The sequence below is a fragment of the Lissotriton vulgaris genome, chromosome 2_1 (assembly GCF_964263255.1).
Source record: "Lissotriton vulgaris chromosome 2_1, aLisVul1.2, whole genome shotgun sequence".
In the NCBI taxonomy this organism is placed as follows: Eukaryota; Metazoa; Chordata; class Amphibia; order Caudata; family Salamandridae; genus Lissotriton; species Lissotriton vulgaris.
The window spans coordinates 1,856,748,782-1,856,775,600 of NC_141687.1; the positions used below are offsets into that span (position 1 = coordinate 1,856,748,782).

Consider the following 26,819-nt stretch of genomic DNA (forward strand, 5'->3'; position numbering starts at 1 on the left):
AACCCTTAGGGAACAAGGCCAGTCTCTCTCCAGGGCGCAGAACCAAGATCATTTGTCAGAGAAAAAATCGGTCCAGTGGTTAAAAAAGTCATGGGTTAATGATGGCTGGTTCCCATATTTGGACATTCTGCCCAATCGAGTGCTGAGATATGAAATTCTCAGGACTCGGGTTGGGGTTTACCCATGGAAGATAGATGGAAAATTAAAAGCTGCACTGATCGGCCCCGAAGGTAATTGTAACTGTGGGCATGGACTAAGACATGATATGCCACATATTTTACTTGATTGCTTATTTGTACATGATATAAGGAAACTGTTTTTACGTCCAATATTTCTATCACATAAGATAACTTCACGTGCCCAGGCGATATGTTTACTTACCGATATGCCCACGTTAGAAATTGCAATTGGATTGGGTACATTTTTGAAGAGTTTAAAAGAATATGGAAGGGTGATTTCGAAAGAAGGGCACAGATTTTAAATTGTTTTAAAGTTTTATAAAATGAAAATATTCTTCTTATCCTTTTAGTGATTTTGAGATTTCTGGAAAATAGGGCGTATTGTATCTAGTGTTTCTGAGGGCGTCACCCTCTTTTAATTTACTTTTAACAAGTACTGAATTTTACCTATTTAAGATGTAGTAGAATTTTGTCTGTCCGTACTTTTTGAGCCTAATTGCGTGTGTTCTGTATTGTTTAAAAGACCAAGGTCTAAATAAACAAGTTTCTCTCTCTCTCTCTCTCAAAAAAAATAACTGCACTTGATTTTGCTTGACAAAAATATTTTGTGCCAGAGGTCCCACGCCTTGACTATCCTTAAACTACAAAATTCTTAAACCAGCAGCATACATAGATTTATCTTACTCGGTCCACCTAAAAAAAACAGCTAATGGCACTACGTTTTGGTAAATATCCTTCACTGGCAGATGCCCCAAAGTGGAAAAATACGGAAGTAAAAAACTGCCGTCTATGTGGAAGCACTACTGAAGACCTCATCCACTTAATATGCATTTGCAAGAAACTTCGACCTGCATGAGATACCTTACCAAGAAAGGCTTTTTTAGATAGAGGAATACGAACATGTCGGGAGGCTATAATTGAAGGGCTTGATCCATCTGATCCCCAGATGAACTGTAAATTGATTAAGTTCCTGCACATACACCATCAGGCAACAAAGTAAACACAACAATGAAAGAGTCCGTTCACTGAAAGCTTGATGCTAGTTTCATTTGTTTTACGGAGTCATCACAAGGAGGGAGCAAGTGGTCCGGTCCATCGGCCTGCAGAGACAACTACTTTTATTCATATTGACTTATTGCTGGTACCGAAGAGACTAACATTTGACATCTGTTAACTGTCTGTTCATAACTGTAATCCATGTAGAAAAAGTAGAATACAGGCATTATTTCTTCGAATTTTAGAATGTAATTATGATGTAACAGTGATTTTAATCTTGGTACAACTGACGGTTGAATAATTTTAAATTTTGTTAAGTCTTGGCTGCTTTCAACAGGGAAGACAATTGTAATGGTTTTAATTAACTAAACAATAAAAGTTTTACTTACTTATTAAAGATCTGTCTGATATACTAAAGATTGGTATTTATTACTTTAATTCCCAGCCAATTAACCCTAGTTGTACCATATTCTGAACTTTAACTGCATTGTTCACAGTTAATGTTATAAGGCTCTTTAGATTAACATTTTGAGTATGCATTTCTACCTGCATGGGGATGGGATGTGCCTTCGTCAATCAGGATTTTATTCTACCCTTCCAATAGCAAATCATCTTCCTTTTTAACTGTGCAAGGTCTAGCCCACAGTTTCTAGCTCTGTAATGCTTGAGACTCTAGACTTTAATCTCAGACTACTCTTGATGCAACCAATAGAGTTTCAATGGACAAAAAGTCCAGCGAGAGAGTTACTATGTTTGAAGGTTTGCTACTGCTGTAATAATCTAATATAATCACCATAGCCAAGGTTGGTGTTAATTGTTTTTTCATAGTGAATGTGGTGAGCCGATCTTTTCAGAGCTTCTTATCCTGGCAAGGCAGTGGAAGCCCCCCTGAGCCTGTTGAACCCATTCCTGGGCACTTTGCGACATGATTGGTCAGTGAAGGGAACCCATGACCAGGCATTTGCAACCCCTGGGGATGCTTAAGCTCTGACCCTGTCACAGTCAGAACCTCCCACCCTGGAAACCAGGGAGGGCCTCCCAGGACCCTAGAGAACCCCGTCCTGGGCACTTTGTAACAAGGTAGCCTGGCAGATTGATCCCAGGCACAGGGTCCCAGGGCCTGCTATAGCTCGGATCCAGGGCCCCATCAGAACACTACCAACCCAGCAAAGCAAGGAAACCCGGCCGTGCTTTGCCAGAACAGGTCCGCGTTACTTTGTGACATAGAAGCCTGGCGGATGGAGCCCGGACCCAGGGGACCATGTCCTTGGACTCTCTAGAGACTAATCTGGGTCTCAGAGCTTTCCACCTTGTTGAAGTAGAGATCCCCTCACATGGCCCTTGGAAGCCTGTCCTGAACACTTTGTAACATGGTGGCCCCACGGATGGAGCAGAGTCCCATGGAGGCCAGGTCTACTGTAGTTCTGACCTGTGGCTCAGTCTTTGCTTTCCACCCCGCTGGAATGAGAAAATGTCCATCTGGGTGCTTTTATGCGCTTACCAAAGCCCTTGCACTGTTCAGGGAGAGTAAGCAGATGATAGGCAAATCACTTATACTTTGTTCCTACTAATCCGTAGGAAGGCCACTAGCCTTTTGTGCACCGAAGGGGACGTTCAAGCAAATGTAACTGACCTCATGGAGCCCAGGCAGTTCTTGAAGCTCCAAAATGGCCCTCCTCTGGACTTCCAGGGCAGCTCAATGCTGAGTCACATGCCTTATTTGTTTATTTACTAACATGTTTGTTTCCTTCTTTCATCATTAAAAACATCACCATTGACGTGACAAATTTGGCACACACCGGGGTATGATAAATGTTACACAGGTTTAATTTTGCAGTTGCACAGGCATAATTTCACACACTCCTAGTCTTTACTGACAAAAATGGATTGTTTTATCTAGGAAGCTTGTTAAACTTACTTTACAATGACCTTAATCTTCATTACCTCACAATGTATACAACATATTTTCTTGTAACTTTAAATATAATAATATAAACTGAACTTTTTCAATCCAGGCATATGTTATGGACTGTAAAGTCTCTTGTGATCACTCCTTTTATCTCTTTTAGCATTACAAGATGCTCCAGAAGAGGCTAACAGAACTGGGCAGTGATTTTGGAACACTTCCTGTACACAATGGTAAGAATTGTATAATCAATCAGTTTATTGCTCCAACAATGTCAATATTGTTTTCACATATGTGCTTTGCTGGTTTGATATTTATTTTCTTACTTTCCCTTGGAGCTTTAGTGTAAAACAGTTAACATTATTTGGAAGTAATATTTCACATACACATATACTTGTAGGTACAGTGGGATTTAATTAGGTTTTTAACAGGCATACATATAGTTATGACAACATTTTATATATATGATTATCTTTTATTCAAAGCTGACAGGATTGTGATTTTAAGAATAAACAGAAACATGAAATGGTCAAAGATTTTGCAAATGGTCTTTAAATGTTTATTTACATATACTAGTCTGTGGACATTTCCTGATACAATACCTTCCCAACATTTTAGAAATGTTCCATTGATGTAAATATTTAAGTGGAATTTTAAACTTTTTTTTATTTACATTAAATAAAAGGTTCAAAACATCTAATTAAATTGAAAACTTACCCTGCAAAGTGTGGGACTCCTAAGAGCAGACCATGTTTTTTAACACCATGCGCGCTAGCGCAATTCCGCTCCTGTGCTGAGTTTTTTAAAACTGCACTTTACGTGACGAGCTGGGCTCGTCATAAGCGTGCGAGGAGGTTACGCCATGACGAGCCCAGCTCGTCATCAGCGTGGAAGGGGTTAATAACTGTGTATCATATTCCCCACTTCTACTTACACACCCTGCTCCTTCTTACAGCACCCCAACATCTCCAGGAAAGCATTGAGAGGGAAAAGGGTGAACAGGGAGTGAAAAAGGTCTCACCACCCCTCCGAGGTTCTCCTTCGGTGATTCAACACCTAAATGAAGCACCACTATCCCAGGAGCACAATTTAGTGCCACATCCACCGGTTTTGTTTCGGTATTCTATTCAGGCCCTTAGTCAAGTTATGTCTCTATCGTAGTTTCACTTTGTTGGTTTACCTACACTCTACTGTTGCTTCCTGGATACTCTACAGTTTCACATTATACTTAAGATTTGACCCCAACAAATTTTCTGTTGGACCATTCCAAAAGTAGATCTTCTTAGTCGTAAGAGCTATCTTTATGGCTTTTGGTTTAGAGTCCCTCTATTTCTTTTCATTTGCAGGATTACTTCTTGCCTCTACAGCTTTCATTCCAAATGTAGGCATACCTCCAACCCCATCATTCTTTTTTTTTTTTTTGTCAGTTATTTTCAGAAAGGGAACATGATTCTTTAACACAGGATTGGTCATTTCTACTTAGTTAGTTCTGCCTTCATGCTGTTCAGGGATTTCAGGAAGAGTCTTTCCTCATTTCAAAGTTGGAGATGTAAATTTGCCATCTTGAGTCCACACATCAATGTAATTTATAGCATGGCTAAGCTTCCTTCACGTTTCCCTGCCCAAAGCAAATCTATCTTAAAGATCGCTGCAGCATTTTATATTCTGTTCCCCAGACTAAACTAAACCGTTCTGTTGGGACTGCACTTAGACCTCAGTTACTTTTCACATTGCAGGGCTGCATACATCTCCTTTACATGCATGTCACCTCTCTGCACCACAACACTTCTCTTCACATTCTGACTGTTTCCCAGAGAGTTTATCCAAGGGTTTCCACTTTCACTGCTCTATTTATAGTGCTTTTTCCCAGTTTGGTAGAGGCTAGATTTCAGATCTCAAGGATGAGTATGGGCACCAAAGCATAAACCGTGGAGTGTGAGTGAGGTAGCTTTTCTTTAGTGACTTTCGTATCTCATTTACATCTAGAGCGTATCTACAGATTCTCCACTGTGTGCTCTGTGGCTTGCATCTTAAACTATGGAGTACGAGTTACGTCACCTTGCTTTGGCGACTTCTCATTTAAATCTAGGGCATAGCAACAGATTCTTCACTGTGTGTTTCTGGCTGGCATCTTAAAGATCAAGCACACAAAAATGATTGGAGAAATGCTTGCAGTACGTTTAACCACTAGTAATCGCTTGGGGTAGCATTCCAACCCAGCATTCTTTGCCCACCATGCCACCTTAGTTTGGACCCAGTCATATGTAAATCAGTCTTGACCCTGCTCCAATAGCAGCAGTCCAACCCACGTTGCCAGGCAGTCCTGCCTGAACCAGATCAAAAGCACCCCAAGACTAGTTTCTCCATTATTGGGGCTCATCAGTAGGGTGTAGCTTGGTTCCAGTGGCACAATGACCATGGGACTCTGGTCTAAGCATATCCTTGCCCTTAGTGCATTCCTTCCATTAATTTGTTTTATATTTTTGTTTTGTTTTGTAGATGCTTTAGTGCAATGGGTATGCCCATGTGTGATTCCTGTGCTCACTGTTTTATATGACTCAAGCTATTTCTCACTGATGAGACCGAAGTGGGTTGAAACTGGCCTGGGTTGCTTGTGCTCCTATCTGGAGAGGATCAGGCCGAGCAGTTCAGGCTGGACTGTTCCTATTTGAGCAGAACTAAGAATGATTTGCATGAGGCACGTCTCTCTCTAGAATGGCTCAGTCATCGAAAAAACAACGGTCTGGAATATGGTGCAGACGAACGCCAACGGGTAAAATTAATTCAAGCACTCCTTCCTTCACTTAATTTTTTCTTGCATTTGACGTCCTACCTAAGTGTGATTGGTTTGCGCTGACTTGTTGTCCCATGCTACTGCAACTGTACCTCACTGATGAGGCCTAAGTAGGTCACAACCGGTCTGGGTTTGCTTGCGTTCCCATATGGAGGGGACCTGGCCTGGCAGGTCGGGCTGTACTGTTCCTATTGGAGTGGGACAAAGACTGATTTGCATAAGGTTGCGGGTCTCTATGTAAAAAGGCACAGAGGGTGAAACACGATAGTCTAGAATGTTGCCCAGAGCGAACTTCACTGGTTGAGATTAATTTCAAGCATTGCTTCCCTCACCTTTTTGTGGCATCCACTATCTTTTGACCCAGCTTACGAGACCGAGAAGTGGAAATTTGCCAGTGCTCTACAAGGGCATGTCTGTCTCTTTGCCCCTTAAGTCTGAGTTATTCAGTTCTAATTTTAAGCAGTCTCACTTCTATACTTTTAAATATTGCCTGTATAAGGTTGGAGTTTTGTATTTTAAGAAGATCTGTGGCCTTGCATGTTTCTGGTAGTAACATACTTTTGGTATTTCAACCTACATCAGTTATATACCACACATGGGATATTGAGTGCTTCTGACCTGACCGGTGCAAATGTCTACGCTTTCCTTGTGCTTGGCAGTAAAATAAAATTGTGAATGACTGGGAGATGCTTCTGAAACGTCCACTCTTTTTTTCTTTTTCTTTTAGGTTTGTGGCAATCTGCTACAGATACTTCACACAACCTTCTTGCACGCCTAGCCATTGTGCACATGGTGCATGAAGCCAGGTAAGGACAGGCACAGCACTGGGTAGGCCAACCAAGTATCCTCTGATAATCTCAGATGTTTCACTGTCAATTCTAGTCAGATTTTCCTCTATATTGAATTATAGAAGCACTTTCGTCACACCACTTAAATTCTACATTCGTAGTAGTGGATATTCCTAGTTTTTATTATCTGGTGATTTTTGCCAGTGCAGCCCAGTAATTAGATAACTTGAGACCTTGCCCAGCCTTAAAAGGTATTTCACTCTGTCCCTTTACTGGATTTTGTATGGGTGGGTTTCACTGAGCATATGGTTCTTGTAAGGGGACCTTTGTACAATTTTACCATGCATATTTTTGTACAGAATATGTTCCAAAATTATACAGTGCAGTAAGGTCATGCTTGCAGGGGTTGGATGTTGCCTCTGGCTTGTCTCTGAAGAGGACCACCTCAAGATGTTTATCTATTCCATCAGGGGTTTGGATGTGCACCCACAGACGTTGAGAAGATTTGCTGCACAAGGAGACGAGGAATCAGTAAAGGTTTTGGAAGTAATCTATGCAGATGAAATCACCCACGTGGCTGCTGGCCTCAAATGGTTCACCTACATCTGTGCAAAAGAGGAGAGGGTGAGGTGGTCTTGCCATACTAGCATCTGTCTTACTGTGCCAAACAATTTAATGTTCTGCTGCCTTGAATGTTTTATCCCTTCGGGATACACAGGGCCTCCATTCAAAGTAATCTGGATGACACAAAGTTAATATAGTTGCCTTCAACAAGGGATGGGCACAAACATGTATCTTCTCTTAATTTGTGGTTCTTTTGCCTTCTTGATTCAGGTCAGAAATAAACTTTAGGCATTTTTGAATGCAGTATTTTGTTAGTTCCATTAAGTTTATGAATGGATCCTCATGGAGAGTGGCCAAAATGTTCTTATCTGACATACAATTTTTACTGTTTCTAAACGCAAATATGCAAAACTGTAAAGCATTTCATTTTACGGAAAATTGACCTCTTATTTGTCCAATTTAAACAAAGACAGAGACTACAACACATCTCTGTGTTCTTATACAAGAAAGGGGGACAGCTTAAAGAGAGTCTACATACAACACAATTACTTGTTTCCTCAGAGCGTACTTACTAAGATGAAAGACTATGTTAGCATGTTAACCAAATCAGTTGCTTTGAATGGCCTCCTATAGTATTGTCTGAGTTTTCCCCCCTGGAGTTTGTTGTACTTTATCAAAACATTAAGGGCATAGTCTAGTCCATTGCTCACTGTAGTTTTCTAAGCAAACTAGTAACACATTCTTACTATGCCCACCATGTTATATATTAATACGTAAATTCTTATCAGGTTACAAATTACACTGTAAGATCTAGCACATACTCACATGCCCCCTTGAATATTAAACACCATCTATTTGAGAATGTATTTCTCATATTGCTGAATATTTTATCTTATTTGAAGACCATTGCTTCCTTTACAGTGTTTTAAGATAATATATACCATGAAATATATCTGCTATTAATGTCTTAGTTCACCTCTGATTTCAAATGTTTCTCAAGTAATCAGCCACAAAGGGGCTCCTATGTCTAGTACATAGAGCTGAGCCTTTCATCCAGTTCCTAAAGCTGCAGTTCCTTCCTCCATTACTATGTCAGCAAAAGCTGCCCTTGCATGCAGTCTGCACACTCTTGTTCAAGGTCAGAGTTGGTATCCTGCAGTACTTGTTCACTTATCTCACCCTTTGCCGATAAATGATTCAATCTGAGTAGGTTAATCTGCCTTCTCAGAGGGCTTTGCAAGTTCCCTATAATACACTATCCCCTGAGCAGCAAAAAGCAGGACATTTGGCATCTTGTACTAGCTGATTGCACAACAAATTACTCCGTTGCAGGAACAGCCCGCAAAAGTTGGGATGGTTGGCCACTCTAGTCTACTGCTTGCTATCTACATTGCTCCTGGACCATTATTTCAGAATGCATTCTTTACGCACATTCAACTGAACTGTGAAGGAGATGCAATAGCCAACAGTGGCATGCACCACCATTCTGTTGTCTAGTAAAAAAAAACCATTGCAATCTCTTCTGTCAGAATGGAAAATGTTTGAAGACAATAGGTAAAGAAGAAAACAACGAATATGGCCGTAATTGCCCATGGAAATTCAGTTAAATTATTGCATCTTTGTTAGGCTTTCTATCCAGTATTATCAGAACAGGGGAGTGTAGTAACTAATGGCCATCATTAACTTGGCCATTTCGTTAGAGCTGCTCCTGGCTGCAATATTAGAATAGGTACTTTGACTTTGCTCACCTGATGTGCATCGTTGTGTATCTTCAATGGTGCTTCTATGACCTGACCTGCCTGCTGGCTACAGTAGTTACCACAGTGCTTATAATTAGTAGCCATTGTCACCTCATCTTAAGTATTTGGAGCTGCCCCTAGCTGCTAAATTATCAGGGACAGGTAGGCACAATGCAGAAAGAAGCAGCAAGCACATTACTTTAGGGTAATCAGGGAGAGGGCAAAAGGACCCTGAGCGAGGCCAGAACAACCATTAACACATGGCCCACTAGAATCTGTTATCACTGTCTGGACTTACAGAGTTTGCAGACAGTAGACCGTTTTCTCACGGTGGGTGTCTGGGCTATTATCCTAAACAAGGAAAATTCTAAAGTTCAATTCATTCTAGCCAAGAAACATCTAAATGAGGAGTTGCAGACTACTAGTGTCAGTGCAGGGTATAGTGAACATGAAGACAATATCTTTACTCAAGTTAATGATTTGCTGAGAATCACTTTGTCCAGTTTGGAAATGGCACTGATGAGTTCCATAAGGAGCTCAGGCAAGGGGAGAGCTTGGTGAACAATGGTTTTGTTGCAGGAGAATTCTAAAGCAGCATTGCTTGTTATCACACCAGATCAAACAGCTTGTCTCGGTTCCAAGATAAAGACAAAGGGAAAGTACTAAATGATAATACCACAGGAGGGCATACTTCCTGGCGTGAGATTCACCATGTACTTACCCCTTTGATAGAACTGATTAAATCAGCTAAAGTACCACTCAATCAGTCTGTCAAATTATTTGTGTTCACTTGTCTGTCGATCAAGTAAAAGGACAAAGAAATGAAAAGTATCCTTTCTTATTATTTAATGCAAAACTGGCTGTGAGTACTATTCCGAATCAAGTCTATCTGAGTTCACAAAGTCCTTCAAAGTAGTATGAGTTTTGTGACTTCAAAAACAAAACCGAGCTCATCCTTATTAGGCGCTTTGAATTTTCGTAAGGGTAAAAAAGAGAGAACCAAACTGGACCATGCCTCCTACTTCACTAGTTTTAACTGCTCGCTCTCTGTCTCTTTTGTAGTCATCTAGTAGTGATAGCCCCTTTTGTCTGGGATAGGTGTCAGAACCTCAGGGGCCTCTCACATCATTCTCCATTCCAGCCACATTGGAGTCTCGCTGGGAGGATCCAAAACTACTCCCTCCTTTAAAATGACGCCTCACCCCCTCACACAGAATGAATATGGCAGTATTGGTATCATGACCGTGTTTTGGTTTTGGTTGTCTGTTGTCTGAGGGTGGTTTAACCCCTGCCACATCAAGTAACGCTGCACCACCTCCCGCGGGGGTCGACCTGCACTTGGCATTTCGACCTGAGCAAATGCCTCTCTGCTATATTGTTAAGGAGCATAAAATGTTTGCTGGGTTTGTTTGTGAAATCAAGACTATAACCCTGAATTTGGGGAGGTTGAAATAAATATATTCTATGTATCTCTCTAGTCCCATGTTTCTACCGATGCATTTAGTCCTGAACCTGCTGTTTTCCAGTATTTACCGTCAATGTGTAACAATTTGTATAGTGTCTAAACACTAAAAGAAGATTGTCAAACATTAAAAGCAAAAAAAAGCAAAGAAATAACAGTTACTCAAGTGTGCATTTACTCTTTCTGAACTGTAGAAGCTCCTAAATATGTCTTTAGATGAAGTGTCGCATGCAGTACTTGAGCAATGACAGCACTCCACACAGCAGTCACAAACAGGATCTTTAAATGGTGGCTCCTCCGCTAAGGTATAGGAGCGTCGCCCCACAGCATTGAAATAAAGGAGAAATAAAATGATAGTATTGCAAAGTTATAACATTTGTTTTTGCTGTGGCAGCTTGGCGGCCAGGGTGGGGCTGCTCTGATGACAGAGGAGAATGGGGAGTAGTGGTGGCACACTGTAAGTGCTCATGACTATGCGCACTTTGCATGTTCTCTACCCAGGCTGGGTGGAGAACATGCCCAGGTTCCCACTGTCTGTCTGAGCGCCAAACCACAGCGCTCAGACCAAGCACAATGCTGTGTTGCTGGGCTTTTGATTGGCTTGAGGGAGCCTGGGTGTTTCCTGTTCCCTCCCGGCGCAGAAGAGATGGAGGAGAGTCCCGGCAATGAGGTACATTTTTTTTTATTTCTTTTTTAACAACCCCCACCCACCCTCATCCCCTGCTCCCACCCCACCACCCCGAGCCGTGCCTTCGCCACTGGAATCTTTGTTTAGCTTGCTGGGTTCCTAGAAAACAAATGCAAAGGATTGTTACTCAAATACTGTAAGCATACAGTAACTATTGATATATGTCTTCCAACACTGTGTCACAAATGGCCAGGCCTGACTCTTTACTGGAGAAGGCCCACCATAGTTCCTGTCTTCCAAAAGCTAAACTAAGGAATCAAGGTTGTAATGGTGAGTGCCTGTTCTCCAGTATTACATCTTTCATAGATTCACATGCTTGTATCTTCCCCGTCGTCATGGTGGGAGTCTCACGGTAACAGAATGACCAAGCAGTATCATAGAGAAGAAAAACTGCATAGAAAATCCCCATAGGGGCTGTATTATTTGGTAACCAGACCATTTCCTTGTTTTGGTCCAAAAGCTAGCCAATCAGAATTGCTGCCCTGCCCTCACACTCCCCAGCAGCAGCTTCCTGCCTCAGATTTCCAACCGCCTTCGTGTGAGAAAGGAGTCTCCCTGAGCTCTGCTCAGTTTTCTTCTGTTCCTGTGTGAACTTTTGACCCTTTGGGAATCCGTTTACCGCCTTCTACCTTGAGGTATTGTGTGTATTTTTTTTTGCTTAAGATGGCTGAAAGCTCTAAAAAGAGGCTGTTCAGGCCATGCAGATCCTGTGGGAAGGCCAGACTCTTCTCGGAGGACCCACATGAGGACTGCCTTTATTGCCTCTACCCTAAACACCTGGTGAAGTCCTGTAAGCTTTGTAGAAAATTTTCTGACAAAACTAAGCGTGACAGAGAGGCAAGATTACTGTTGTGGCTTCAGAAGAAGAAGGCCACATCAGGCACAGATTCTGAGGAAGAATCTTCTCACTCCACTCCCAAGAAAAGGAAGGCCTCTGTTTCTGTGGAGAAAGTGGAGCCTAAAAGGAGTAAATCTGGAGAAAAATCGACTTCATCTCTTCCTATTACTCCTCTGGAGAAGCAGGCTAGTCTTAAAGGTCCTGGATCTGCACCTTCTACCAGTTCGATGGTTTCTGCTCATAAGTCTGTGGTGAAGACTTCGATTCAGTCGTCTTCAGCTTCATCTAAGGCTGCGTCGACGACCACGACGTCTACGGCAACGACATCGATGAGTAAGATGTCTCTGTCAGGCCCGTCGACGACTACGACGATGACGACCTCGTCGACGACAGGTTCGATGTCTCGAATGTCGACGGGGGTCCCGTCGACGGGGGTCCCGTCGACGGGGGTCCCGTCGACGAAGGTCCCGTCGACGAAGGTCCCGTCGACGAAGGTCCCGTCGACGAAGGTCCCGTCGACGAAGGTCCCGTCGACGAAGGTCCCGTCGACGAAGGTCCCGTCGACGAAGGTCCCGTCGACGAAGGTCCCGTCGACGAAGGTTCCGTCGACGACAGTCCCGTCGACGAAGGGGCCGTCGACGAAGGTCCCGTCGACGAAGGTCTCGTCGACGGTGGTTCCGTCGACGGTGGTTCCGTCGACGATGATCCCGTCGACGGTGGTTCCGGCGACGAAAATCTTACTTTCAACGGCTAAAGCTTACAGTTCTCCTCAATCAAAGACCATGATCTCCATACGCTCTTTTCAGTCGACAAGAGGTTCGGCTACCATCAGTAAGTCTGCGGAATTCACCTCTTGGACAAAGATTTCTCCATTGCCGCCAGCATCGCTGTTGGAGCAGGATTCGGAGGGAGAGGAGTCCTCAGGTGCTGCCTACAGCCCCTCTCAGCTTCAAATAAAAAGCCAGGATACGGATGAGGAGGAGACCTTTTCCTTCAACCAGATATGAATCATTCCAGGAATCTGGTGACTATGAAGATGAAGAAGAGCAGCACGAGGACTCACGGGAGGAAGAACGTCAAGAGACAGTTTCCATACCCCTCACCCTTGTGTCTGACCTTAGATTGATGCTGAACGACTACTATCGTCGCTTCCCGGAGACGAACTCATCGCAACCAGTTACGCTCACGCCTCCCACGCAGACACCTAAACAGGCACCTGCCCCTCAAGATCAGGGAGTTCGATCTCCGCAGGTGGTTACTATTAGGGACGACCTAACGGACTCGGACGACGATGAAGAGCCCGAAGATGGAGAGCTAGTCCATGATGCCTCGGGGAAAGAATGGGACGAGTACGTTTTACCTTCAGCTGCATCACCTGAACCACTCAAATCTACCTCCCCTCCTCAGGACATCGGAGGCTTCCACGATATCATGGAAAGAGCGGCCAAGAGATTCAGTCTGGATGTGGACGTACAAGAAACGGATTGTTTCTTGTACGATTTCAAGGATGATAACAAGAAGTCACTCCGCTCAATACCTATTATCCCGCATTTATGGGAGGAGGGCCTCAAGATTCTAAAAACACCAGCCTCCATAGCGGTTTCAGTTCCGCGAATTGAAAAGAAATACAGAGCTCCAGAATCTACGGCAGCCTGCCTCATTGGTCATCCCAGGCCGGAATCGGTGGTGACACAGGCGGCGCAAAGAAACTCAAAAAACCCGGTGGCTACGTCACTAGTGCCACCAGACAAGGAAGGGAGGAGAATGGATGGAGCGGGTAAGAGGTTTGCGGTCATGGCAGCCTCTACCATTAAAGCGGCAAATGCGATGGCTCTGCTCGGCCGTTACAACAGGCAGATATGGTCAGACCTGGCCCCCATATTGTCGGCGCTTCCAGAGGATCGAAAGGAAGAAGCGGCAGCCCTTCTCAAGGAAGGAGCAAAATCAGCAGCGGAGTCTATCGACATCGCCATGGATGTTTCGTCTTTAGGCTTCAGGCAAATGGCAGGGGCGGTCTCGCTTCGCAGACAGGGCTGGCTAAAGGCGACTTCTTTTCGACCAGAAGTGCAGGCGAAGATTGTCGATATGCCCTTCGACGGTGAGAACCTGTTTGGGAAACATATCGATGAGGCATTGCAAGGCATAAAGTCAGACACTGATACGGCTAGAGCGCTGGGATCTCTTCAGCAGGGAAAGTTTCAGTCCTTTCGGAAGAGGGGTGCAAGAGGACAATTTAACCAACGATCCTCTTTTCAATCCAACCGATATCAACCATACAGTCAGCAGGGATATCGTCAGTTTAACTCCAACAACCAGTACAGATCCTCCAACTCCTCTTACCAACAACAGTCCAGAGGTAAATCCAACGCCAGGGGGAAAAATCAGCAGTCTAATAGACGTCAATGATTTCAGGCAGGCGCTCCCCACACTACAGATCCCGGACAACGACCACTATCTGTCTCAATACTACACCAACTGGAGGTCCATAACATCGGACAAATGGGTCCTGGACGTCATCAGCAGGGGCCACACACTGGAATTTGTGGAGATACCACCGGACCATCCTCCAGTACTCAGGCCCAACCATCATCGCAAAGAAATGCAGATGGAAGTTCTCTTGCTTCTACAAAAGGGAGCCATAGAGGAAGTTCCACAGCATCTCAGAGGGAGAGGCTTCTATTCACATTTCTTCCTCATCAAAAAGAAACAGGCCCAGAAATGGAGACAGGTATTGGACCTGAGGGATCTCAATCATTACATAAAAAGGATACCCTTCAGAATGTTGTCGTTGCAGGAGATCTTACTCATGTTAAAGGTCAAAGACTACTTAGCGTCCTTGGATCTCATGGACGCGTACTTCCATATTCCCATCCATCGGAAGCACAGGAAGTATTTGAGGTTTGTTGTGGAGAGTCGCCACTTCCAGTTCAAAGTCCTGCCGTTCGGACTCAAATCAGCCCCGAGGGTATTCACCAAATGCATGGCCCCGGTGGCGGCCCACTTAAGGCTGCAAGGCCATTACATTTACCCATACCTGGACGACTGGCTGGTGACAGGTCCATCTTTCAGGGACGCAGCGGAAGCACTACAGAACTGCATCCGGTTGTTTCAGCGATTAGGCCTGAGAACAAACTTGGAGAAGTCCTCGCTGACTCCGGCCCAGGGCATCCAATTCTTAGGGGCATGGATATGCACCAAAGAGGGAAAAGCCTACCCTTCCAAAGATCGGATCAGAAAGATCAGAGGACTGTCGACTTCTCTACAAGCAAAAAAGTCCACTTCCGTGAGGATTTACAAGTCCATGTTGGGGATGATGTCATCCTGCATCCCGTTGGTACCAAACTGTCGTCTGAGAATGAGACCTTTGCAGGAACAACTCGACGAGCAGTGGGTACAGGCCAGCGGAACCTTCGAGGATCGCATTACCATCACGACCAGTATGAAGGTGGCCATGTCATGGTGGAAGATCCTAAAAAACCTAAACCAGGGACTGAGCTTCATTCATCGGGATCACGACTTCGTGATGACGACGGACGCTTCGCTGAAAGGATGGGGTGCGCATCTTCAAGAGCTGGAAATTCAGGGCCTTTGGTCAGATTGGGAAGCTCAGCTTCACATAAACATGTTGGAGCTCAAGGCAGTCTTCCTAGGGCTTCAAGCTTTCCTTCCAAGAATACGTCAGTCGTCAGTACTTATTCAAACAGACAGCACCACGTCCATGTTTTACCTGCTGAAACAGGGCGGGACGAGATCCAAACAGCTGTCAGCACTGGCGCAAAGGATCTGGAAATGGCTCATAACCAACGAAATCTCAATCCAAGTCCAGCATATACAGGGAGTCCTCAACACTCGGGCGGACGCCCTGAGCCGCACTCCCAATGCGACACACGAATGGGAACTTCACGACTCTCAGGTTCGCATCCTGTTCCGAAAGTGGGGTACTCCCACATTAGATTTGTTCGCAACTCAAGGCAATTCAAAGTGCACTCACTTTGCGTCAAGGTACCGTCAACAGGGATCCATGGGAAATGCATTCCTCATGGACTGGACAGGAAGGTTTGCATACGCGTTCCCTCCGTTCCCGTTAATTCCGCGCATCCTGCGCAAGATGAGACTGGAACCGTGCCGGATCATAATGATTGCACCCGCCTGGCCAAGACAGGCGTGGTTTTCAGACCTCCTTCAATTGTCGAGGGGCGTCAAGATCCAGCTCCCGACATTCCAAGACCTCATATCCATGGAGAGAGGGCAGATTCTGCATCCGGATCTACACTCTCTAAAGTTGTCCGCATGGAACCTCACGAGCGTGAATTTCAGAATCTAGATATTTCACAAGAATGCAGGCATATTCTCTCACAAGCGAGAGCCGTATCCACGAACAAGACATATTCAGCAAAATGGACCCGTTTCTGTCACTGGTGCAACAGACAAAACTTGCATCCCTTTGAGGTTCAGCCTGAAGGTATCCTGCCTTACCTGCTTTTACTATCAAAATCAGGCCTTTCGCATGCTTCAGTCAAGGTGCACTTAGCAGCGATATCACGATTCAGGCGAAAGCCAAACGAACCTTCTCTCTGGTCATCCAGAGTAATTAAGGAATTTATCAAAGGGCTTTTTAGAGTCTTCCCACCCATCCAACGACCACCTGTACCGTGGCATCTCAATACAGTGCTATCACAGCTGATGAGACCACCCTTTGAGCCCATACATAAGACAGACTTACAGTTCCTGTCATGGAAGACAGCCCTCCTTCTCGCCTTAACATCGGCAAGGAGGGTTAGCGAAATCCAGGCCTTTTCAGTGGAGGAACCCTTCTTGCAATTCCGTCAGGATAGGGTTATATTGAGGACTAATCCTACCTTTATTCCCAAGGTGGCGACGTCTTTTCACCTCAACGAACCCATTGTTTTGCCTACCTTCTTCAGCAAACCCTCATCGGAGGCAGAAAGAGCCTTACACTCTCTAGACATTTCAAGATGCCTAAAGTTCTACATTGAGAGGACGAAACCGTTCCGCAAGTCCAAGCAATTGTTCATTGCTTTTGAAGGACAAAGAAAAGGCCTTCCATTGTCGAGACTAAGTATTGCTAGATGGATATCCTCAGCCATCCTAAAATGTCACGACAGAGCGGGGAAGCCGCTACATTCTAAAGTACAGGCGCATTCAACGAGAAAGATGGCAACCTCGATGGCCTTGTTCGCAGGAGTGGCACTGCCAGATATCTGCAGAGCAGCAACGTGGAAGAGTGTCCACTCATTTACAAAACACTACTGTCTGGACACTGCGTGGAAGGAGGACACGGCAGTGGGTCAGGCTGTTCTGAAGCGTCTATTCCAGTAAGGTATGGCCTAATGGCATTTTGTTCTTTGCTTTACAGTACTTTGATGTGTTTTTTACATGCATTTATCGTATTGCTGATGTTTTTCATAGCTTTTATTATGTCATTGCTTTGCGGCAGAGCTTCCTTCTAGGTTCTGCCTGGAAACGCTACGAATATGGTGAGCACTGCTTACTACTCTGATACAAGCATGTGAATCTATGAAAGATGTAATACTGGAGAAGGAATTAGTTACTTACCTGTACACTATAGTTCTCCAGTATTATCTTTCATAGATTCACATGCGCCCGCCCGCCTCCCCGTTTCTCAGGCAGATCTTGTTCTCGGTATTTATCCTTGTCTCTCACTCGGGGACGGAAATCTGAGGCAGGAAGCTGCTGCTGGGGAGTGTGAGGGCAGGGCAGCAATTCTGATTGGCTAGCTTTTGGACCAAAACAAGGAAATGGTCTGGTTACCAAATAATACAGCCCCTATGGGGATTTTCTATGCAGTTTTTCTTCTCTATGATACTGCTTGGTCATTCTGTTACCGTGAGACTCCCACCATGACGACGGGGAAGATACAAGCATGTGAATCTATGAAAGATAATACTGGAGAACTATAGTGTACAGGTAAGTAACTAATTCCTTAGGCAAAATGGTTCGAGAAAAGAATATTCAGAGTAATGAGAATTACTGGCAAGTAACTAGTTCTCTTCCAGGGGATACTCATCAATAGTCATAAGCACTGAATAGTCCCGCCCTTGTGCGGGACCCCGGAGCAATAGCCAATAATATGCATATATCTACATATATATATATATATATCTACATATATATATATATATATATATATATATATATATAATATGCATTATACATATGCAGCCTAAAATAACCATACTAGGCTCAAAAGACTGCCCCCAAATGCCTGAAACAAATCTTTACATTTGTTAAATAAAGACATATAAATTACATTATATGAAAATGCAAAGAAGAAAGCACTGCCTTTGTTGTCTTTGAAACACACAACCTTTATTTTCAAAGGTAAAACAGGCAGGATCATAGAGGCAGCTTTAGCCTAGATAGGCTGCATTGTAACAATAGGAAAAAAACTGGTGCCGTGCCTTTAAGACCTCTATGAGCCTCCAGGCTCCCATCATGCACCACATGTGACAGTTAGGTCAGTTCTTTTTTCCGGCTCCTTCTGTGAGGATCCTTGAGCATTGAGCTCGCCAGTTGGTGATATTATTTCACTTTCTTCTGGTAGTTCTTTCAATTTTTTGTCTTTGCTCGACATCTTTAGTCATTATCTGACTAATTCAAGAATTTTTGTGGTTTTTTTACCTTTTTTTTCCAGTCACAATGCCTGCCTTATTTATTAAGTGCCCGGCCTGTGGGAAAAAAATGTCCAAATCAGACCCTCATTCAGTCTGTGTGGATTGTCTTCTATCTACACACAAGCCAGAACTTTGCTGCCATTGCAGCAAGTTGTCAAACAGAACTTTAAGAGAGAGGGAGAAGAGCAGGCTTCAGTTCCTGCATGACAGAGGTGAAACCGTGAGTGGAAGAGAAGAACTTCACTCCAGGAAACCTTCTTCTCAGCGGAAAGAACATAAGGAAAGAGGGGAGAAGAGAAAACATCTTTCCCCTTCGACATCGAGGGACAGATCTTCTTCTAGAGTTCCGGTATGTTCGAAATCGTCGAAATCAGCGTCACGTCTTCCGTCGACGTCGAAGTCGCCGTCAAAGAAGGATTCGCCGTCGATGAGAGGTGAGAAACGCCATGAGCTTAGGCGATCCAAGTCTGGCTCCCCTACGACTACGAGAGGACGGGACTCGACGTCGTCTCGTCGACGTTCACCGTCGAGAGGCTCGAAAGACCAGTCAAGGCCGCTGTCGAGAGGCGCTATGACACCGACGTCGAACCGGGCATTGGAGGTTTCGACGTCGAAGAGCCCAGGTCAGATGGCGTTGAGGCACACGACGCTGAGAAAAGCGACGTCGTCGAGGCGCTTGACTCCATCCCTTAAGATACACTCGACGTCGAGGAGACCGCCGTCGAGAAAGTCGACGCCGAGGAGTTCCCCGCCAAGGAGTTCCCCGCCGAGAAGGACACCGCCGAGGAGGACGCCGCCGAGGAGGTCGCCGCCGAGGTCGCCGCAGAGGAGGACACCTTCGAGAAGATCACCTTTGGAAAGATCGACGTCGAGGAGACCACGCTCCACGTCTCCTGCAGCTAAACGGCCTAGAACGGTTTCTAAAGACCGATCTCAGGTTTCTGTGGCTGTTTCTGGGAGTTCATCTTCATCCCCTGGGCTGAAGATAGTACAAATCTCTCCAGAGCCTTCAAGAGCGCCATCACCTACAGGGGCTAACATCTCTCCACGATGGTTGGGAGAACTCAGAGACTGGAAGATAAGGAGAATCAACCTTCCAAAGTCTAGGTCCAGGTCGCCGGTGTTGGAAAGATCCGCGTCCAGATCAAGGTCACCTCGTTTACGAGTGATCCAGTCTCCTGGAAGGCGGCAGCGTACTCCGCAGAGGAAGTCTCCATCTGTGAGAAGGCGGATTTCACCTTCTCCGAGGTCTTCACATCACCGATCATCCAAGAGACGTGATACGAGATACTCGACAAAATCTACGAATTCGAAGAGATATTACTCACCGACGTTATCATCGACTCCTCCAAGCAGGATATCGCCGATTGATGACGTAATCACATTTAATGAGGTTCTTTGCCTTGGAGCAGCGAAACTTAATATAGAGATGCCTGTCTCTACTGCGAAGACTACGGTTATCTTCGAAACATTACATCAAAGATTATCATCGAGACCTTTACTTCCTCTGGTTCCAGGTCTCTTGGAGCCTGCCGAACATAAGTTCTTGACACCGGCTTCTTTGGGAGCGGTTCGCTCACGGATCGCAAAGAAGTACAGGGCTCCGGACATTGACCCGTTATTTTTAAGAGCAGAGCCGCAACCTGATTCGGTCATCGTCTCAGCGGCACGTAAAAATCAGAACGGATCGACTTCCTCTTCTGTTCCCCCAGACAAGGACAGCAAGACTATGGATTCGGTAGGAAAGAAAATGTGTGCCACTTCTGCTTCCTACATGAAGGTTGCCAGCGCCTCCGTTTTGTTGGGTCGCTATGACCGCTCTCTTTGGGATTCCTTATCCCGGTTCGCTGAAAAACTTCCCAAAGAAGACAAGAATGATTTCCTGGAAATCCTTCATGAAGGTGGGCTAGTGTCTAATCAGGTGATTAGAGCAGCTGCGGATGCTTCCGAGCTATCCACGCATGGCTATGCTCATGGTCTTTGCGCGAGGCGTTCAGCTTGGCTAAGACTTACGGGACTTAAACCTGAAGCCCAGCACCACATTTTGAACCTGCCTTTTAATGGGAAAACGCTCTTTGGGTCTCATGCTGACGACGAAATGTCAAAAATTAAGACAGAGCTGGATACTGTGAGAGCTATAGGTCTCGAAAAGAGAAAGGACAATTTTAAGAAAAAATACCGTCCTTATGATCGGAGATAGGGCCAGCAGAGAGTTCAAATCCCTCATTGGTCTTCACAACAAAATCAAGGAAGATCTCAGTTCTCCCAGCGTCGTCCTGGTAGAGGAAGAGGCAGTATTTCCAGACAGTCTGCTCCTGGAAACAAGCAGCAACAACAAAAGCAGTGAGTGTTTGCTTCCCCTGAGCCCGTTGACCACTCCGGTGGGGGGGGAAGTGTGCATTTTTACCTGGAGGAGTGGAAAAACATCACAAACGACGCATGGGTGCTGAATATTGTGCAAAATGGATATGCAATCAGGTTCAAGTTTCCCCCACCTTCAATTCTTCCTCAAAAGACTCTATTCCATCGTCTTCACCTTTTAAAAAAGGAAGTGTCGGTGTTACTCCTAAAGAAAGCCATCGAGGAGATCCCAAGGACACAACGTCGAAAAGGAATTTACTCCCGTTACTTTCTAGTTCAAAAGAAAGGTCCAAGCAGGGAGTTCAGGCCCATACTAGATCTCAGGCGCCTCAATCAGTTCATTCGGCGAGAAAAGTTCAGAATGCTGGCATTACATCAAATAATTCCACTTGTGCTCCATAGATCTTCAAGATGCGTATTTTCACATCCCCCATTGCCCCAAAACATCGGAGGTTTCTAAGGTTCCCAAGGCAACCAATCATTATCAGTTCGCAGTCTTGCCCTTCGGGCTAAAGTCAGCTCCTCGCACCTTTTCAAAGTGCATGGCAGTCGTAGCGGCTTTCCTAAGACGGTAAACAGACATAATATCGATTCCAAAATATCGATTGGACAAAATATCGAGTAAAAAATATAGACTGGACAAAATATAGACTAGACAAAATATAGACATCAAAAATATCGAGTAATATCGACTAGAATAGCCAAAATATCGAGTAAAAAATATAGACTAGACATAATATAGACTAGATAAAATATAGACAACAGAAATATCGAAAATAAGGTATGTTATTAATATTTAATAATATTTGTGTAATATAAATCTGTAGCGGGTTGTGGGTTTATAGGGGAATAGGGTGGGAAGTAATTTAATTATAAATAATTAATTATGTAAATTTAATCTAATTGTTAATTAAATAATAATTGGTAATTAAATAAAATATAATTGTTAATTAATTAAAAATGAATAATTGATCATTTTTAGTAATGTATATTCTTTAGCGGGTTGTGTGTTTACAGGGGAATAGGGTGGGAAGTAATTTAAATATAATTAATTAATTATGTAAATTTAATCTAATTGTTTACATAATAATTGGTAATTAATTAAAATATAATTGGTAATTAATTAAAAATAAATAATTGATAAATAATTAATTTTTAGTAATTTATTTTCTGTAGCGGGTTGTGTGTTTATAGGGGAATAGGGTGGAAAGTAATTTAATTTTAATTAAATAATTATGTAAATTAATTATATTTTTAAATTAATTATTAATTGGTAAATAATTAAAATATAATTGGTAATTTTTTTAAATAATTAATTGAGAATTGTAATTTTCACCCCTACGCTATCCAACGCTTTCCCTACTGTTGCACCCACTGGAGTTGGAATAGTAATTTTTACCCCTACGCTATCCAACGCTTTCCCTACTGTTGCACCCACTGGAGTGGGAATAGTAATTTTTACCCCTACGCTATCCAACGCTTTCCCTACTGTAGCACCCACTGGAGTGGGAATAGTAATTTTTACCCCTACGCTATCCAACGCTTTCCCTACTGTTGCACCCACTGGAGTGGGAATAGTAATTTTTACCCCTACGCTATCCAACGCTTTCCATACTGTAGCACCCACTGGAGTGGGAATAGTAATTTTTACCCCTACGCTATCCAGCGCTTTCCCTACTGTTGCACTCTTTGGAGTGGGAATAGTAATTTTTACCCCTACGCTATCCAACGCTTTCCCTACTGTTGCACCCACTGGAGTGGGAATAGTAATTTTTACCCCTACGCTATCCAACGCTTTCCCTACTGTTGCACCCACTGGAGTGGGAATAGTAAATTTTACCCCTACGTTATCCAACGCTTTCCCTACTCTTGTACCCACTGAAGTGGGAATAGTATTTTTTACCCCTACGCTATCCAACGATCTCTTTAATGTAGCACCCACTGGAGTGGTTACATTAAATTTAAACCTTTTACTATGCTACGGTAAATATATTCTATATGTTTTATTAATAACATGTGTGTATATATATATATATATATATATATATATATATATATATGTATTATTATTATTAATTTTTAAAGTTACATTAATTATGTAATAATGTTACATTTATTTAAAAATTTTAACAATGTTTATATTAAATATATTTAATATTATAATAGTTTTAACTTATTTTAAAGACAAAAAAAATCGATATTTTGACAGTCTATATTTTAAACACTCGATATTTTAAACTCGATATTTTTGTACTTACCTTAGTGAAGATAGAAAGTCGATATTATGTCCCTCGATATTATGGGAACTCAATATTTTGGTAGTAGATATTATTTCAGTGATCCTCCTAAGACAGAGGCATATTTTCGTCTATCCCTATCTAGACGATTGGCTGCTAAAGAGTGCCTCTCCAGTTCTACTTCAGCAGCATCTCACGTTCTGTATTCATCAGCTGCGAAGACTAGGTCTGCACGTGAACTTCAAGAAGTCTATCCTCAATCCTACACAGAGGATCCACTATCTGGGCGCACTTCTGGATTCAAAGGACGCAAAAGCGTATCCTTCGGAGGAGAGACTATCATCCATTCTCCTCAAGTGCCAAACAATGTTAAAGACTCTTAGACCAACGGCCAGACAGATCTCATCTCTGCTAGGATCCATGGCGTCTTGCATTTTCCTTGTTCCAAACGCCAGGCTACACATGAGACCTCTGCAACAGTCGCTGGAGGATCAGTGGTCCCAGTTTTCAAACCGATGGGAAGACAAACTGTCACTGCCTCTGTCGGTGCGAATCTCCATTCAATGGTGGATGCAGCGGAATCATCTGGTTGTGGGAGTACCTTTTCAGGAGGACATGCCCAAACGATCCCTGGTGACAGATGCGTCCCTGCAGGGTTGGGGCGTTCATCTAGAGTCACTTCAAGTTCAAGGAGTGTGGTCGGAGAAAGAAAAGTTGTATCACATCAACATGTTGGAGCTCTGAGCTGTCCATCTAGCTCTCAAGGCTTTCTTTCCTGTGCTCAAGACATCCTCTCTGCTTGTTCAGACGGACAATACAACAACGACGTACTATCTGAACAAGCAGGGCGGAACGAGATCCAGACCTCTGTCGCTGGAAGCGCAAGCAATCTGGAAGTGGCTTCTAGCTCGGGGTATGAAAATTTCAGCTGTCCATCTGCCCGGTGTCCTCAACGTCCAAGCAGACGAACTAAGCAGACACTTCGCAGAAGCACACGACTGGGTCTTAAAAGACGAAGTAATAAGAGACGTCTTTCAAACCTGGGGGTTACCAGAAATCGATATCTTTGCAGACGCCGAAAACGCAAAATGCCGCGTCTTCGCATCCAGGTACCCACAACGAGGATCCAAGTGGAATGCTCTGTGGATAGACTGGTCAGAGACATTACTCTACGCTTTTCCACCGATTCCACTCATTCCCTTGGTGATCAAGAAACTGTACAAATCCAAGACAGACATGATTCTGGTAGCTCCGGATTGGCCTCGCCAATGGTGGTACCCGGATCTCCTGCATCTCTCCAAAATACCGCACAAGAGACTTCCTTGCTTTCCGTATCTGCTGACGAGAGAGAACGACAGGGTGTTCCACCCCAACCTGCCGTCCCTGAAGCTAGCAGTATGGTACCTGAGTTCATCCAGTATGGTCACCTAGGTCTCTCTCAGGACTGTATGTACATCTTAAAGGAGGCAAGGAGAGCTTCTACAAGAAAGACATATGCTTTCAAGTGGAAGCGATTTTTCACGTGGTGTGCGGCTGAAGGTCATGACCCTATTCGAGGTCAGGAACAGGTACTGTTACCATACTTACTTTCTTTGACCAAAGCAGGTTTGCAGTATTCATCTATTAAGGTCCATCTGGCAGCAATAACAGCATATCGAAAGTCCCCTACTCAGGTTTCTTTCTTTCAAATGCCAGTTGTGAAGGATTTCCTGGAGGGTCTCAGGAAGGTGTATCCTCCCGTGAGGGCCCCCTCACCTCCTTGGGAGCTTAATGTGGTTTTGTCTAAATTGATGGATCCCCCATTCGAACCTATACATAAAGCTTCTCTTCAACATCTGTCGTGGAAGGTGTCTTTCCTTGTAGCTATCACTTCTGCGCGCAGGGTGAGCGAGATTCAGGCGTTTTGTGCAACAGAACCCTATCTCGTTTTCCATGCGAATAGAGTGGTACTTCGGACTCATCCGAGATTTCTCCCTAAAGTAATCTCGGATTTTCACATAAATCAATCAGTGACACTACCTACGTTTTTTGCTACTCCGAGCTCTTCAGCAGAAAGAGCTCTGCACACTTTGGTTTTGAAGTTTTACCTTGATAAAACTAAGAGTGTCAGAAAAACTGATCATCTGTTTGTGAACTACGGTCCTCTAAATACGGGTTTTCCTGCTACTAAGAGGTCCATTTCTAGATGGATTGTGTCATGCATTTTGTTATGTTATCAGTTGGCACGAAAGCAGCTCCCGGGTAGACCTAGAGCTCATTTCGCTAGAGGGAAGGCTGCTACTATAGCAATGCTTAAAAATGTTCCTGTGCATGAAATTTGTAAGGCAGCTACGTGGCGGTCGGTTCACACATTTGCCATTACAGCCTTGAATCTGATGCTCAGGCTGATGCCCAAGTTGGTCAGGCATCACTGAGAAATTTGTTTGGGTAAATTCACATAATAGTGTGCTGTCTAGAGGGTCTGGTGTTCGTCCGCAGGGTATGGGATGGGCTTGCTACTCTATTCAGTGCTTATGACTATTGATGAGTATCCCCTGGAAGAGAAGGATTAGTTACTTACCTGTGATCCTAGTTCTCTTCCAGGGGTATACTCATCAAAGTCATAAGCACACCCACCCTGCTCCCCGGACGAATACCAGAACTGGTTATTTTACGCATTACCCATGCTGTGATTACACTGTTATACGCCGTCCAAAAAGAACTGACCTAACTGTCACCTGTGGTGCATGATGGGAGCCTGGAGGCTCATAGAGGTCTTAAAGGCACAGCGCCAGTTTTTTTCCTATTGTTACAATGCAGCCTATCTAGGCTAAAGCTGCCTCTATGGTCCTGCCTGTTTTACCTTTGAAAATAAAGTTTGTGTGTTTCAAAGACAACAAAGGCAGTGCTTTCTTCTTTGCATTTTCATATAATGTAATTTATTTGTCTTTATTTAACAAATGTAGAAATTTGTTTCAGGCATTTGGGGGCAGTCTTTTGAGCCTAGTATGGTTATTTTAGGCTGCATATGTATAATGTATATTATATATATATATATATATATATATATATATATATATATATATATATGTATATATATATATATATATATATGTATGTGTATATATATATGTATATATATATAGTTATTATATGTGTATTTATATGTATGTATATATTATATGTAGATATATGCATATTATTGGCTATTGCTCTGGGGTCCCGCACGAAGGCGGGACTATTCAGTGCTTATGACTTTGATGAGTATACCCCTGGAAGAGAACTAGGATTACAGGTCAGTAACTAATCCTTTTTTACCTCCTCAACCCAATTCTCATACCACTATTTACTATATGAGGATATACCAGAGCAGTATTTCAACCTGATTCTCAGAACAAAACTCCCAAATAGATGCATTTAACATAAATCTACAAGGAGAAAATAGTTGTTTCAATACAAAGTGGCTGTCAGTACTCTAAATGTTCCAAAGATTCACAGTCATCAACTTCCAATCTATAATAAGAAACAAATGTTAACAAACTACCCTATGTAGCTGTTTTACAGATGTCTAAAATTGAAACTCTAAGAAAAGGGGGTATGCAGTTCCTCAAAACAGTAAACAAATTGAAGTC

The 26,819-nt window shown here is 43.6% G+C and overlaps 1 protein-coding gene across 2 annotated transcripts in view; it reads left to right on the forward strand.

Moving 5' to 3' along the window:
- The window catches only part of LOC147733417 (uncharacterized), a 164,193-nt gene that overhangs the window by 96,850 nt on the left and 40,524 nt on the right, over positions 1-26,819 (forward strand). For both annotated transcript variants that reach the window (XM_086958033.1, XM_086958034.1), the window contains 3 exons: positions 3,245-3,314; positions 6,603-6,681; positions 7,134-7,287. In XM_086958033.1, the coding sequence (XP_086814159.1) occupies positions 3,245-3,314; positions 6,603-6,681; positions 7,134-7,287 (303 nt within the window). The remainder of the gene's footprint in view (positions 1-3,244; positions 3,315-6,602; positions 6,682-7,133; positions 7,288-26,819) is intronic.